This window comes from Argiope bruennichi, chromosome X1, assembly GCF_947563725.1.
Source record: "Argiope bruennichi chromosome X1, qqArgBrue1.1, whole genome shotgun sequence".
Taxonomy (NCBI): Eukaryota; Metazoa; Arthropoda; class Arachnida; order Araneae; family Araneidae; genus Argiope; species Argiope bruennichi.
Window position 1 is genome coordinate 135,069,261 of NC_079162.1, and position 14,653 is coordinate 135,083,913.

Here is a 14,653-nt window from a genome sequence, read left to right on the forward strand (position 1 = left end):
TGTAAAGATCGCATTTCGAATTTAGATAACTAAATAAATCTTCCAATACACTTAGAAAGTATACTGCATATAAGAAATGTGATCCTTTATAGCCAGTGAAATTTAAGTTCGACTCATGAGTATGGCGAATAAAATAAAACTTTTGTAATTTTGACAAATCAGATTAATTATAATCATCCTCAAACTGTCTGTTCTAGGAATGAGGTTTAAGCTGCCTTCCTTTATCTTCCGCAATAATAAATTAGCTGTAAAAATATTGATTACAAATTAGCAAATTAACTTAAATCTCAATAAACGTAGATAAATATAAATTTGCTGAATTTTAAATGGAATATCGTCACTATTATATCAAAATGATGTATGTTAAACTTTCAGAAGTATTTTATTGACGCGAAACATTTCTATAGGTATGTCACATCTGCTCTCAAATTGTTATATGTTATCACAAAATGCCTTTATTTTTGCTAGTGATTCCAGGTGTTACACAGAAATTTTATGTGCTTTAATGCGTGATATTTTTGATATACGGCATTTTGATATCACAGCGACGATATTATTCTTAGGGATGATAAAACAATAGATGCATGAAATTTCAAAACTATTTTTTAAACCGACCATTTAAAATTCTGTAAAGAACCAATTACCATTTCTTCACAATTCTTCTTTAACAGGCATGTAATTTAGTTACCATTTATATGAAAGAGAGGTAAATAATAAATGGAATGTGTGACGAAACATTTTTTTAATTTACTAATCTTTAGTAGTTAAATCTGCTAGTTTTTTTTTTTATTTATTTTTTTTTTTTTGCTTATGCTATAAATTTCTCAAATGCCAATGGTGATGTCCAATTAAAATCGTCTTCTTTAAATGATAAGAAATATCCCAACGAATTTCCAATATATTATATTCTACTTCATTTGCATACTGCTTGATCAACTGATTTATAAATTCAATTCCGTAGATTTATATTTAAAGTCAGTTACCAGCAAGATTAAACTAGAATCGAATTTCTCTTCCTTTTCATAAACAACAAAATATTTACCTGATGTGAATGAATTATCATTTCCTAGCTGAGATAAATTGCTGGAACTGAAATCTGAAAAAGAAGATATAAGTAATTAGATACGTTGTTTTATTAATCAAAACTATAAAATAACATTATAACATTAACAACATTGAATTATTTAAATAGTCAAAATTGGTTTGTTAATCATCATACAATTAGAAAACAATGTTTTTGAGAGATATTTACACTAGTACGGAATTCCTGCGGTATCTTACAAGTGTTGATATCAATGCTTTGAATTTTTTCTTACAAAACATATTAAATGTTTTTTTATACATAGCTTTTTTCTGTCTCAAAGGATAGTCATATATCAAAGATAATTAAATGTCACTTACTGCCCTTTTGTGAAAATTAGCTAAACCTTGTGATGCAATTATTTGTCACCTTAACTATACCAAATTTCATTGCATAAAGTATCGCATTATAAAATACTGATTGTATATAGGAGAAATCATGCTTTTATTTACTTAAAATGGAAATAAATCATTTGTCACTTGATGTTTTGATCACATTTTTTTAAATAATTTTTTTGTTGCACTTGTATTCTTTTAAAACAAATTGAAACAATGTAAAAAGAATAAATACGATACATATTTATCTGCTACTTTTTTAGGTTTTTTTCCCTGAAAGATGAAAACTTGTACAATATATCTTTTCAAACAATTTATTATTTTAGTCTAATAACTTTTAGCTCAGAAAAACGAAATAAAAAACAAACAAAACACAAACAATGCTTTTTGTCATGGAATAGAATCTTACATAATCTGAAGAATATTATATTCACGTTTTTGAGATAATGTATGGATAATCAGTTATTATTTTGTAATTTATAGAGAATTACAATAGATTCTGTTCTTCAAGAATGTGTTTAATTTCATGTTATTCTGGAGACCACTCATCACAATCATTGTACAAGTTGCAATTTTCACAAATCTATAATTCTTAAAAATTGGCGATCTGATTAAAAAGTATATCGCTAAAACTAAGTTCATTCCAATCAACTGCGACGTTGAAGCTGTTTTATTGGCAGTCTGAATTTTGAGAAAAGTTTAGCATGCTGTATTAGTGGTTGTTATTTTTGTCACCTTTTTGTTTAGGATGGTTTCTTTTGATCGTTATTTAGTGTGGTTAATACTGTTCACCTTTTAGAGATTGGTAATTTTATCTTTATAATTTATGGTTTTGCAGCTTTGGTTTGGAAAGCTTTTTTTACTAACTGATTCAGTAAAAATTGATTTGGTTAAAATGGCACTCATTGTTGGTTGTCGCTTATGGACAACTGCCCTATCGTCAGCTTCTGGAAATATCCTTATTGACATGAGCTTTTGTTCTCACCTATACAGAAGAAATTTCTTCCGATGTATATAGACCTATTTCTAATGCTTATAATGTAGAAGGACTTCCTTCAGATATCAAAGGACTCTTTCAGTTATTGCATCGCTTCACTTTTGCAATATTTCATCCCTCAAGCGAATCTGCTGGCTGTGAGCGATCAATTATGGCCGATAACAAGAAGGCTTTATATCCAAAAATATTATTAATAAATGGCAAGTTTCAGTTGCTTAATGTTATTTCCATCTGCATAATAGCATTTGGTTGGGTTGTTTTACTGTAGAAGGTATGTCATAAATGGTCAGAGTGTTTTCAGAGCTATTCTTTATTCCTGAATTAGTCACATTAGTGATGGATTTTTTGAAAGGTCTAAACACAGATATGTGTAATAGCTTCAAATTATGTAATGTGTAGAGTGAAAAAAATCAAAAGAATCATTCTGTATTTTTTTGAACATAGTTCAATGTTGGAAAATCAATATGAGACTGATGATTGGCCAGAAGAAGTAGGATAGGCCGTTTACTGGCAACTTTGGTATATTTTACGAAATGCTTTATCTGAATCGCGAAACTAAAAATCATGCCCATTCATTCACTCGTATTGATTTGCCGAATATGCATTTCCTTCAGATGCGTTTGAAAAGAAGTGATGTCAAAAATTTTTCCTTGGGAAAACAAGAAAAGAGGATTTGAGTTGCTATTAGACTGACAGCAAGAACTATGCCAATGAGATTGCCTTTCTTTGCATTTGTTACTTTTGCTATATGTTTGATTCCTTTAATTGTATTTATATTTCTCGGCTTCTGAATCGCTGTCAATCCACTTCAACTGTGCAGATATTTTGAAACTGGAATTTGAATCTATCATAGGCACTGGCAAGATAGGTGAAGAAAGTTTCCTTATTGAAGTTCGTGGCTCTATTCAAGCTATTCACCTGCAGAGGAAGTAAAAAAGAAGACTTGCACTTTATGGCCGTCACTTGAAGCACTTTCTCATTCAATCCATCCAGCTGGAATTTTTATTTATAATTGCTTATAGACATGCCATTTTTTAAATTTCCATAATAGAAAGACCATAACATAGTTTCGAAGCATTGTTTATATACAGTTGAAGCTCCGTCTCCGTTCATCTGTGAAGATCCATTGAGGATTTTTATAGACAACAATAGGAACAGTTGATTCTGGATCTGAAATAAAAAGGACTAATTATATGCAGCAACTCCATGTATTATTTTTAATTAATTCAATTTATTATCCTTAAATTAAAACAAAAAAATTAAGCTATAAAATGATATTGATTATAATTACAACTTACCAATGCTAGATGATTTTCATTTTACTGCAGAATCTCTGACATGTAGGGATATTAATTCCACATTTATAAGCTGCGTCTCACAATGAACAATCAGTCATCATATTTTCTGCTACTTCCAGAAAGGTTTTTTTTTCTGTGATTGTAGCCTTACTCGAGGTAAGTTGTTAAAATGTAATGAGTAGTCCCTATAAAATTATAACTAGTATATCTTTATATATATATATGTGTGTGTGTGTGTGAAATTATATAGTTTTATAGAACTTTTAAATATGATATCACTTAGCTGAAATTTAGGCGCTTTCGGGTTACACAGATATTTCCAAAGGCTCCGACTTAAATAAAAAAATCAAATTAAAGAAAATTTATTAATGATTACATAATTAATGTTACCGTAAGAACTCTCTTTGCTTTTCACAGAACACATTCCAGTAATTGAAGAAGACAATACACGAGTTAGAGCTACCATCCAGTGAGAGAAAAGTTATTTTCGTCTGGCGATTAATTTAGAATTCAGATTTACCCCGCATAACCATCTTCCCTATTTAAATACTGCAGAAGCTATCAATGTAGTTTTAATTAGTAAAATGCTAATATTTTTAGAGTCTTTCTTTTGTTTTAATCAATGAACTTGAATGCTTCCATCTGTAAAACATTGACCAGAGTAGTTCATTTTTCAGCAGATTGAACTAAATTTAGCTTAACGTCCCATTATTTAACGCCCATTATTTAGGGACAATCCTCATATTTTTGAGCTATGATCTGATAATGAAGACAATATCTGAACTGGTGCCTTTTCCTCAAACTGTCATACCATTCCCTGCACCTGATTTCCGTATACGTCGAGTTTTTTTGGTGAAATTAATTAAACCGCACGCTCCTGCCCTGAACTCGAAACTGCTATCAACTCTCAATTGTTCCTTCAATGTGAGATTTTCCTTTTAAATACATTTTGCCGAAATGTTTTCTTTAAAAAAAATTGGAAATTTAGGAATGTATCTCTGCCTTTATAAAAGTAGTGCTTTTTTTTAACAAATGATTTTTCACAAAAAGCATGCTCTAAATTGTGCATGGATATTCTGTTCTATACTTTGTTTAAATTAAAATTTTGAACTGAAATTTCTATGGCAAGTTAAAAAAAAATCAAAGGTACACTAAAGTGGTGGTGCAAGCTTACCAGTTCTTTGGAATTTATTTATGTTAGTAAGCGTTAATTGTAAAATGTGTTTTATTATATCAATAAAACTGTAAAATTCTCTACAAATGTCTGCTCTAGCAGAGCAAAAAAATTATATAAGATCATTTACTGAAATCTAGTTCAAGCTGTATCTCCGTAAGAGAATGAGGCTTATAAGCAACGGATATACGGCATTACCTGCATGTGATTTGATTCTCATGCTCATACAGTATATAATGTACTTTAATTCTTCTGTGTGTTTACATAGATGCGACAAAATTCTTCGGCTAAAATGGCAACTTTTCAACAAGAAATATATTTTAATTTTAGGATGACAAAATCCTGGATTAAGGGGGTTCGATACACATAAATATTTTTTTATTAATTAATTCAGAATTTAGAATTTTTTAGTACTTATTAACCATTTAACCAATAAACAAAATCCCAACAGAAAGTGTTTTTAAAATTTTTTAAAATTTAATTTTTAAAAGTGGGGCCATTTTAAATCGCTAAAACTCAAAATATTCTTTAAAAAAACGCACAATTATATGAGCTTTAATATTGATTCAGAAAATTAAAAAAGTATTAATTAAATAAAAAATGAAAAATATTTGAATAAAACTTTCTAAAAAATCTTAAGACACTTTTTTTTTCAAAAAGATGTCATATTTTTTTCAAGCAAAAATTTTTCAAATTTGCTGAATCAGAATTATAGTAAAACGTTTAAAAAAAGATGCGTTCTAAATTTCAGCCCTTAATCTTTATCGGTTTTTGACTTATAACAATCTAAATACAAGAAACCTTGAAAAAAATGTATCATGGAGAAAAATGTGTTTAAAATTTTAAAGTCGGAATTAATATTAATTAAATGCATAAATACCTTTTAAAAGCATCCAGAGGAGTAAGAAACTCCTTCTTTTTTTTTAAAATCTTTGATTTAATTTCATTTTTGCCAGTTCTACCTTTTTTTTTTTTATAAAGTTTAAATTTCTCCGTTGATTTGAATAACGCTTATTGCTTACGACGCGTTCAAAGTTTTCTTAATATGCTTACATGTGATTGGTATGGATACCTAAATCAAACAAATTTAAAGTTGATGCCTTTATGCCATTAAATTGAAATCTGATAAGACCTCTAGCAGCAGCAATATCTATCCTTACTTTAGAACATTCGTACTTTTTGAACAATGGTTCCAAATAATATCATGAACTGATTCATTCTTGTTTTGGGTTTCGCCTCTTGAACATCTTTCTAACAGGCGATCTGAAGCTAGCCTTTGAGAAATAGGCATAATTTTGGTGACTACATCTTCTAGTAGAGGATTTTTAATGATTGTTTTATGAGGAGTTGGTTTTTACTTCAGCGCCAGGGCTCGATAAATGTTGTATGCTTTGGTTAATGTTAAGGGCATGCTGTGGTTTTGAGTCCGTGGAGCTACAGTGTTGCAAATTACATAAATATTCCTCTTCATCCCTTTGACATTGTTTCTAACTATGGAGTCGCGGTAATATCTGGTAATTTTTTTATAGTTGTATCACTCAGCCTTCTGTGCTTCTTTCCAGTGAGTGTTACGCCCCTTTTCTTTTCATCGTCTACTAGTATACGTAGAGCATGACAACAGTTGTCTGAGTGCTAGATTTCCAAAACAATACACCACAAAAATAATGATACCTCTCGTTCTAATTAAGATAGAAACATGATTCAAACATCATATTAAGCAGAAAAAAATATATTTTTTTACAAAATTTGGCGATTTTTGTGTCCCGGGTTCCCTTAAGCTGAAACTTAAGGAATATCTTTTAAGAATAGGGTAGGAACAATGGGAGACCATAATGGAAGCAAGATATATATATTTGGATTGTTGCTTAGAGTGGATGTAAAGGAATGTTATATTAATTTTTACCTAAACCAATTATTCGTTGTCATGGAAACCTTCCTGTCAGTCAAAACTTTTTTTTTTTTTTTTTTGAAAAAAGATGATTGCCGTTGTGGGATTTGATATGGATTCAGTTAACTACTCCATTTGTGGATATAGCATATTCAGATATATAAGAATTAAATATTTTTCCAATCTTGGGATTATTGATCTAATTAGACTTATTATGGCTAAACAAGGACTAATTACAGTGGTTAAGAAACGGATGAATTTTTTCTTGAGAAGATTAATGCCTTTAGGGAGGATACTATGTAAATAATTTTTAAGTTTTGTATTATTGTATATCTTAGAGCTATTTGATTATCTAATGATTTATTGTAAGTACATAATTTTCAGTGGATATTTAACTGAATTTCAAATGGATTAATTATATATATATAAATGGGGGTGAAAATATTGAAATTTTATTATAATTAAGGGTACATTGTAGATTGTATTTACTTTATATTTATTATGTTGATATAACTTAAAAATAGTTGATGCCCGTGCTCTAACTTGTATGTCTGTTGGTCAAAGTGGAAATAAGACGTTTCAGAGGAAGGAATTTATGAAGCCTGGATTGTGGTACTAGCGACGGTCGATTTGACAGTCGAGGTGTTTATGGTTCTGGGAGTGGTTCGTGACAGAATTCTTGCTTTGGTGTCCTGTGCCGTTCAGGTTACGTGGCGACTGACATCAGTATTTTTTTTCTCCGTATGCTTTGCCGGTTGTAGTTACTTTCGATATAGGTGAGATACAAAATGTTTTCCAGTGGCCTTATATGTTAAGAGCTACATCACCTCTTGCGGTTACTATGAAAACCCTTCTTTTTTTGGTAGAGTTTATTTACACTCATGTCCAAAATTAAGGTCACAAACATAAAATCTGCGAAAAATCAAAAACTATTCACTGTGTTGCCACAAAATTTGGCACAGAGGTACACTGCAATGGAAGAAATAACATAGACACATAACAACACGGAAAAGATTTTAATTGGGAATTAAGAAACAGGGTATATCAAAAAGTGTTACATTATGAATCAGAGATAAAGCATTTATCTCGAGGAAGCTTGTCTAATATGGAGTCTGACCATCGTGCACTGCTATACATGCTTCGCAATGAGCTTACATGCTATTCATGAGGGTGTCAATAAATGTTTGGGCAACAAAGCACATTCTTCTAAAATAGCGGATTTTAACTCTTGGAGGGTATTAGGAGAAGGGTTACGCTGTGCAACGGCTTTTCCGAGATCATCCCAAACATGTTCAATAGGATTGAGAACCGTAGACATCGAGGGCCATTCCATACGTCGAATATCCTCTTCCTCAAGAAAATCATCAACGATCTGGGTTCTGTGTGGACGCGCGTTATCGCCCATAAACATGAAGTATGGGCCAAAAGCATCCCGGAACAACCACACATAGGCTTCAACGATCTCATCCCTTTAGCGATATGCATTGACAGTACCCGCATCGAAGACGTGCAGTGGTGTACAACTGCCCAACATTATGCCACACCAGACAAGAATTCTTCTGTCACCAAATCTGTCGATTTCTTTTACGTAGGAGGGATGATAGCGAGCTCCTCGCTCTCTCCAGATGAATATTCGACGAGTGCCACTCTGTGTGGTAAATCTCGACTGATCACTGAAAAGAACACGCCCCCATTCTTTCTGTCCCCAAGACTGATGTGTTCGGCACCACAACAACCGGGCTTTTCTGTTGGATGCAGTCAAAGGGACGCACTCAACTGGTCGCCGGGCATAAAGGGCCCTCTCTGCTAGATGTGTGTATACTGTTTGTCTGGAAATTTTTATTCCAGACGCAGCAGCAAGGTTACGAGCAAGTTGAGGAGCCGTTGACAGCCTATGCCGTCGTGCGCTTAATGCCAAATAGCGATCCTGTGCAGATGTCGTTGCTTTGTGACGACCTTGACCGGCCTTCCTGGTTACAGTTCCACTTGTTTGGAATTGATTCCACAACCTGGATACCACTTTCGGTGCCACTTGTAACCATCGAGCCACCTCCGCTAAGACTGCCCAGCTTCAAGCCTGCCAACGGATCTCAATCTCAAGGAATCGTCTAAACGATTATGAGAATTTATTCTCACTGGAAACAGGTTAAATTTTTAGTTTCAATGTAATATTCACAAAATTGCAGGCAAAAATCCTAGATGCTTAAACGGTCTAATTTCAGTAGTTCCTCAAAAACTAATGCTAAACAACATTTTTCCCCACAACAAAGGTTAATATCGTGTTACAGCTCCTTCACAATATATAAAATATAATTTGTTTAGATTTTACTGGTAGCCATTTAAAATTACCTTGAAAAACACTTTTGTGACCTTAATTTTGGACATGAGTGTACTTCCACTGTTTTCAGAGTTTCGTGATCAAAGAAAAAAGAATTAAAAAAATGTAAAATGTTGGAAATGTATGGAACGCAGAAAACGGTAAAAGTCGTGTGATGCGCCTGAAGATGGAAAATAACGTTAGCATGGCTTGAAATGTATGCCAAAAAAAGCTGCAGTAAACACAAAACGAGTTTGCTCTCTTATTTCCTCGTCTCCTTACTTCGTGGTTTTTCATCGCTTAGTTATTTTTTTACCATTTGCTTTCATACCTTATTAAGAAATATTTCAAGTTTAATGCATTATCGTTTGCTTAATATTGCCTGCATTTGTGTAGTTTTAAACCACTTAGTGAAATAATAATATTTTATTATTTTTCTCAAGCTGAACTCATATAAAGACCATTGTAAATGCCATTACTCTTAGAAGTAAACAGTCGCTATTCTTAAAGAATTTAAGGGTAAAAGGCGATTCATTTAATTTCATTAATTTTTGGTATAGAAACAAATATTAAACTTTTGAATTGTGCTATAGGTTTGATTGACTACAAAAGGAGGAGACGGCATTTAGAAATTTATGACTGTAGAACAACTGTATTAATACCCTTTGAAAATATTTGATATGATGATTATTTTCTTATTTGAATTGCAGAAAATTTAATATTTGGTGCTAAATTTGTAGAATTTATAGCTGATTATTTTAAAATATATATTTCAACCCTTGTGAAATATCTTTTGCAGCACTGTTTCTTTTTGGATTGCAGGACAACCACTGTTTTATTTTTGGTATTTGTTAGGATAGTATTACCTTTGTCTCTGATTGTTAATCCAGTTTTTGGCTCTGCTTCCTTTCCTGTTTTCCACTGGAAAGACGACCGATGAAAATGGGTTTCATCCGGAACTAGTTGATGAAGTCTCATTTTTCTACAGTATATGGATGCTGCTTCGGGTTCCAGAGCAATTAGAAGTTGTTCGGGATAGTCAGGGCTAGCGATTCCTGCCTTTGGATAATTATGTTGGCATTAAAATAAAACAACTTACATTCAGAAAAAATAATCAAGAAAAACTACTTGAAAAGTTAAATATGAAGAACTTTTGCATTCTTTCTTTATTTATAACGTATTTTTAAATCTTTAAAATGTAAACAATAAAGATTTTTTTAAAATTTAGTTGATATTACGAAAGTCTTTTTTATTTGTTATTGATTCATGAATTTCGTACTCCTTTCGAAAAAGTTATTTCATTGAAGTCTAATTACTTGATAGGAATTTATAATTGGGCTTAGAAATTATTAAATTTTCTTGCAATGAAACAGTTTTTAAACTTTACTTAAAGAAGATTTGAATATTAGTTTCTTAATTGGAGCATCATGTTTTGAGTTCTCTCGGGGGGGCCTGTAACCCTTAGAGGCACGTCCCCAGGTGGTGGATAGGGGAATGCCTCTCCATTGGTTTACCAACGGGTGGTAGGAGTGAAATGAAATAGCTCCCGCGGACCAACAGGCAGAAGTCCAACCTCTCGAGGCTCTGGCAAATCTATTTCCATGATGAGTCGAATATTGAATCCTGCGCATAATACTACCGCGTTCGAGGCAGCCGACGCGTCATGCTTTGATTCAGTCCGGGGGCATGATGAGAAGTACGTTACGAGGACTATCAATTTTCTACAACTGAACATAAATGAAACACAGAAGTTAAAGGATGAGCTCCAAGCTCTCCTTATGGAAAACGACATCCACATAGCCTGTCTACAAGAGACAAAGCTAAATGACAATCTTCGTTTTGATATAAAAAAACTATACCACCCTACGAAAGAACAGGGCCGAAAGAGCAAGGGGAGGACTGACACTCCTTTTTAAAAACGACATCATCAAATACAGAGAGGTGAAAGTTGAACAGAAGGGAAGTACTGAAATACAGGCTGTAGAAGTCTTTCTACCTGGAAAAACCTTTACTGTAATAAATATCTACCATCCTGCTAATTCCGACATTGGTATTGAAACGCTGAGCGATATCTCCCTCTTTCCATCAGACTTTGTTGTCATGTTGGGAGACTTCAATGCCAAAAGCCCGATTTGGGGATCACACACTTTGGATGAAAAAGGAAAACAGGTGGAGGACCTACTGACTGACTTGAACCTTTTAACACTAAATGATGGACAAAGCACCTATCTTTCAAGAACAACAGGTACACAGTCTGCCATTGATCTCACTGTAGTGAGTCCCCACACATATAATAGATGCACTTGGAGAATAATTAATAATGCACTAAGTGATCACAAACCAAAGATCACAACTTGCAACTTCAGTGCTGAAAAGCCCATACAATTAAAAAGATCATGGAACTTTAGAAACGTAAACTGGTCAGGCTTCACTGAACACCTTGATAAACTCTGCGAAAATGAGGTATTTTCAAATTCTTTTGAGAATCAAATTAATAACTTCAGCCATCACTTAAACACCTCTGCTGAACTCTTTATTCCTAGAGGCAAAAGAAAGCAAAATTGGGTCCCGTACTGGAAGGACCAAGACATCGATTCCCTGATTAAAGAGAGAGATCTCCTGAATGATCAGCTTAAAATAAACAACACGGCTGAACTAAGAAAACTTCTTTCAGAAAAATAAAAAAAAGTGGAAGAGGTTATTGCCAGTAACAAACAGCAGAAATGGGCTTAGTTCTGTGAGACCCTAAACCCAAACAAGGATACAAAGTTTTGGAAAATTACTAAAGCATTGAACAACACTTTAATTTCTCACCCTTCTATTTCTCAGTCTTCAAATACTTTGTGTGCATATGGGGTCCCAGCTGATACTAATGATAAGAAAATAAAATGCACTGCCACAAAACTGCTCCGGGCTGCAAGATGACAAAGAAATGATGATCACTTTGTAAAAGAAATCACTATGGAAGAGCTTCTTGAGGCATTAAATACCATGAAAAATAACAAATCCCCAGGAATTGACCTTATTTTTGGTGAAATAATAAAACGTCTGAGAGAAAATGCAAAAAAGTTTCTGCTGAGCATTTTCAACATATCGTGGAGATCTGGACGACTGCCAAAACATGAAAAACATCTATTATCGTACCTATACTCAAACCAAACAAGCCAGCCACGGAAAGTAAAAACTTTAGACCAATCGCCCTCACCAGCATACTTTGCAAAGTGATGGAACGCATAATATACCATAGAATGGTTGAGTTTCTCACAGAAAGAAAAGCGATAAATTTCTACCAAACAGCTTACAGAAAATTGCATTCAACTGAGGATCAGTTGTTCTATTTTTGCCAATCTGTAATTGATGGCTTTCAAGAACGATTGCCAAGAACGACTACTGCTGTTTTCCTGGACATGTCCGCTGCTTTCGACAGAGTGTGGCGTCAGAAACTTATAACACTGATATATAGCTATGGTATTGGAGGGCGTGCTCTGATTTGGATAAATGACTTCCTGAGAAAGAGAAGAATAAGAGTGCGATACAATGGCCGTTTGTCTAGATACACGGATGTCTTTGCTGGTGTTCCGCAGGGTTCTGTCCTGAGACCTTTACTCTTCTTGCGTTATAAAAACGACATTCACCCCAACCTTGACAATGAGGCCAAAGTGGCCTGTTACGCTGATAATATTGTGATTTTGCACACGAACAGAGACATCAACAACTCAGAAAGGGCTCTTAAGAAGTCCCTCAATGATATCATCAAATGGATGGAAGATCTAAAGCTAAAGATTAATGCTGAAAAAAGCACCATTTACGACTTCTCAACAGATAGAAAGCACAGGGATCAAATTGATCCAAAATTATAAATTGAGGGACAACGTATTATGAAAACATCTAACCCTAAACATATGGGAATAACTCTAGATGCCGGATTGAGATTCACTGAGCACGTGAAGACAGTTTCCGAAAAAGCACTAAAAAAACTGGAAATCATCAGAAAAACATCATTTTTGCGGCACTGACTGGGGCACTTCTCCCACAACCCTAAAGACCATATATACCTCACTCATTAGACCCATTATGGAGTATGCTTCTCCGATCTGGACGTATGCCTCTGATACAGCCCTATACAAGTTAGAAAGCGTACAAGCGAGAGCTGCAAAGATAATAACTGGTGCAGTGTCTTCCACCAACAATGGCAAGATAATCAGAGAGTGTGGTCTAGAAAGTCTTCAAAAGAGAAGGAAAGTAAATATGATTAAGTTCACCAACAAAGCGCGAAGTCGCGTGCCTGAACATATTTCTCGCATTACCTTTGAAGAATGGAATGCCAGGACACGACTGAAAAGATCTTCACCCATGCAATACGATAGAGATATCAGGGCAAGCGTAGGCCTTGAGCACAACAAATATGTCATTCTACAAGAACCAATCTCCTTCAAAAAGCTTCCACTGAACACAAATATTTATACTGACCTCTTGGAACCATGCAATAACAATGAAAACAATGATATCATTAAAGAAAAGGGACTCAAGACCAGTGAACAGTTTCCAAAAGAGAACTTCGTACATGCATATACAGATGGTTCCTCTGATAAAACTATCACCAATGGAGCTCCGGAGTGTTTTTAACTACTTTAAGTAATACCCCTCAATAAGGTAAATTTGGAGCAGGAACTATAGCCTCTAACTTCACCTGAGAGCTACTGTCAATTTTGGAAGCCCTTAACGTGTATAAAGCCCTTCCCACCTCTGAGCAAGCAAAGGGCCTTGCTATCTTCTGCGACTCGAAAGCTGCCTTCCAAGCAATTTTAAAAGGGACTCTTCTATCACCCAAGAAATCATCTCAAATCTTCATGATCTTCAGGATTTAAACAAAACCTGTACTCTTCAGTGGATACCTGCACACGTTGCCATTGCAGGCGATGAAAATGCAGATAAATTAGCCAAGGAAGCCAGAAATCTCAACATTAACGACTATAACGTTTCCATCCAAGATGCAAATGCAATAGCTAAATCTAAACTAAGAGAAAAATCAATACCAACGAAACATATTGATTTGTAATATAAATGCAGATAGATTCACTACAAAAACTATAGCCAGGCTGAGAACCAACCATCACAGTGGCAGAGGACAGGAGAGTCTACAGGAACTATGATAACTGCCAAGATACGCAGCTGACACCATGCCACATCTTTGAGTGTCTAGCTATGAGTGTTAATCTCAGAGAAATGGGAGTCTTGCCGTCATTGATAGACCTGTATGACGATAACATCAAGCAAATTGCAGAGGCCGCAATCAGGACTCATGGATACATTTGATTCAGCTATGTCATAGACACGACAACAAAATGTTTTGAGTTTAGACTGTAAAAGTAATAGTCAAGATTTAAATAGTGTTAATGTAGAGGAATTGTGATAGTAGAATGATGCCGGGGTATCTTTTGGTGTTCACTTTACAAATGGTATATTTTATAATTAATCATTTTATTTTTTAAACTATGTTGCAAGGTGTAAGATTAATTCAAGCTAAATTAGAGGAATTGCTATGTGTTACATTATTTTTGTT

The 14,653-nt window shown here is 33.9% G+C and overlaps 1 protein-coding gene across 2 annotated transcripts in view; it reads right to left on the bottom strand.

Moving 5' to 3' along the window:
• LOC129959051 (heat shock 70 kDa protein 12A-like) overlaps positions 1-14,653 on the bottom strand; it is a 96,370-nt gene that overhangs the window by 18,281 nt on the left and 63,436 nt on the right. For both annotated transcript variants that reach the window (XM_056071843.1, XM_056071844.1), the window contains exons 6-7: positions 9,957-10,149; positions 1,043-1,096 (exon numbers count right to left, since the gene is read on the bottom strand). In XM_056071843.1, the coding sequence (XP_055927818.1) occupies positions 1,043-1,096; positions 9,957-10,149 (247 nt within the window). The remainder of the gene's footprint in view (positions 1-1,042; positions 1,097-9,956; positions 10,150-14,653) is intronic.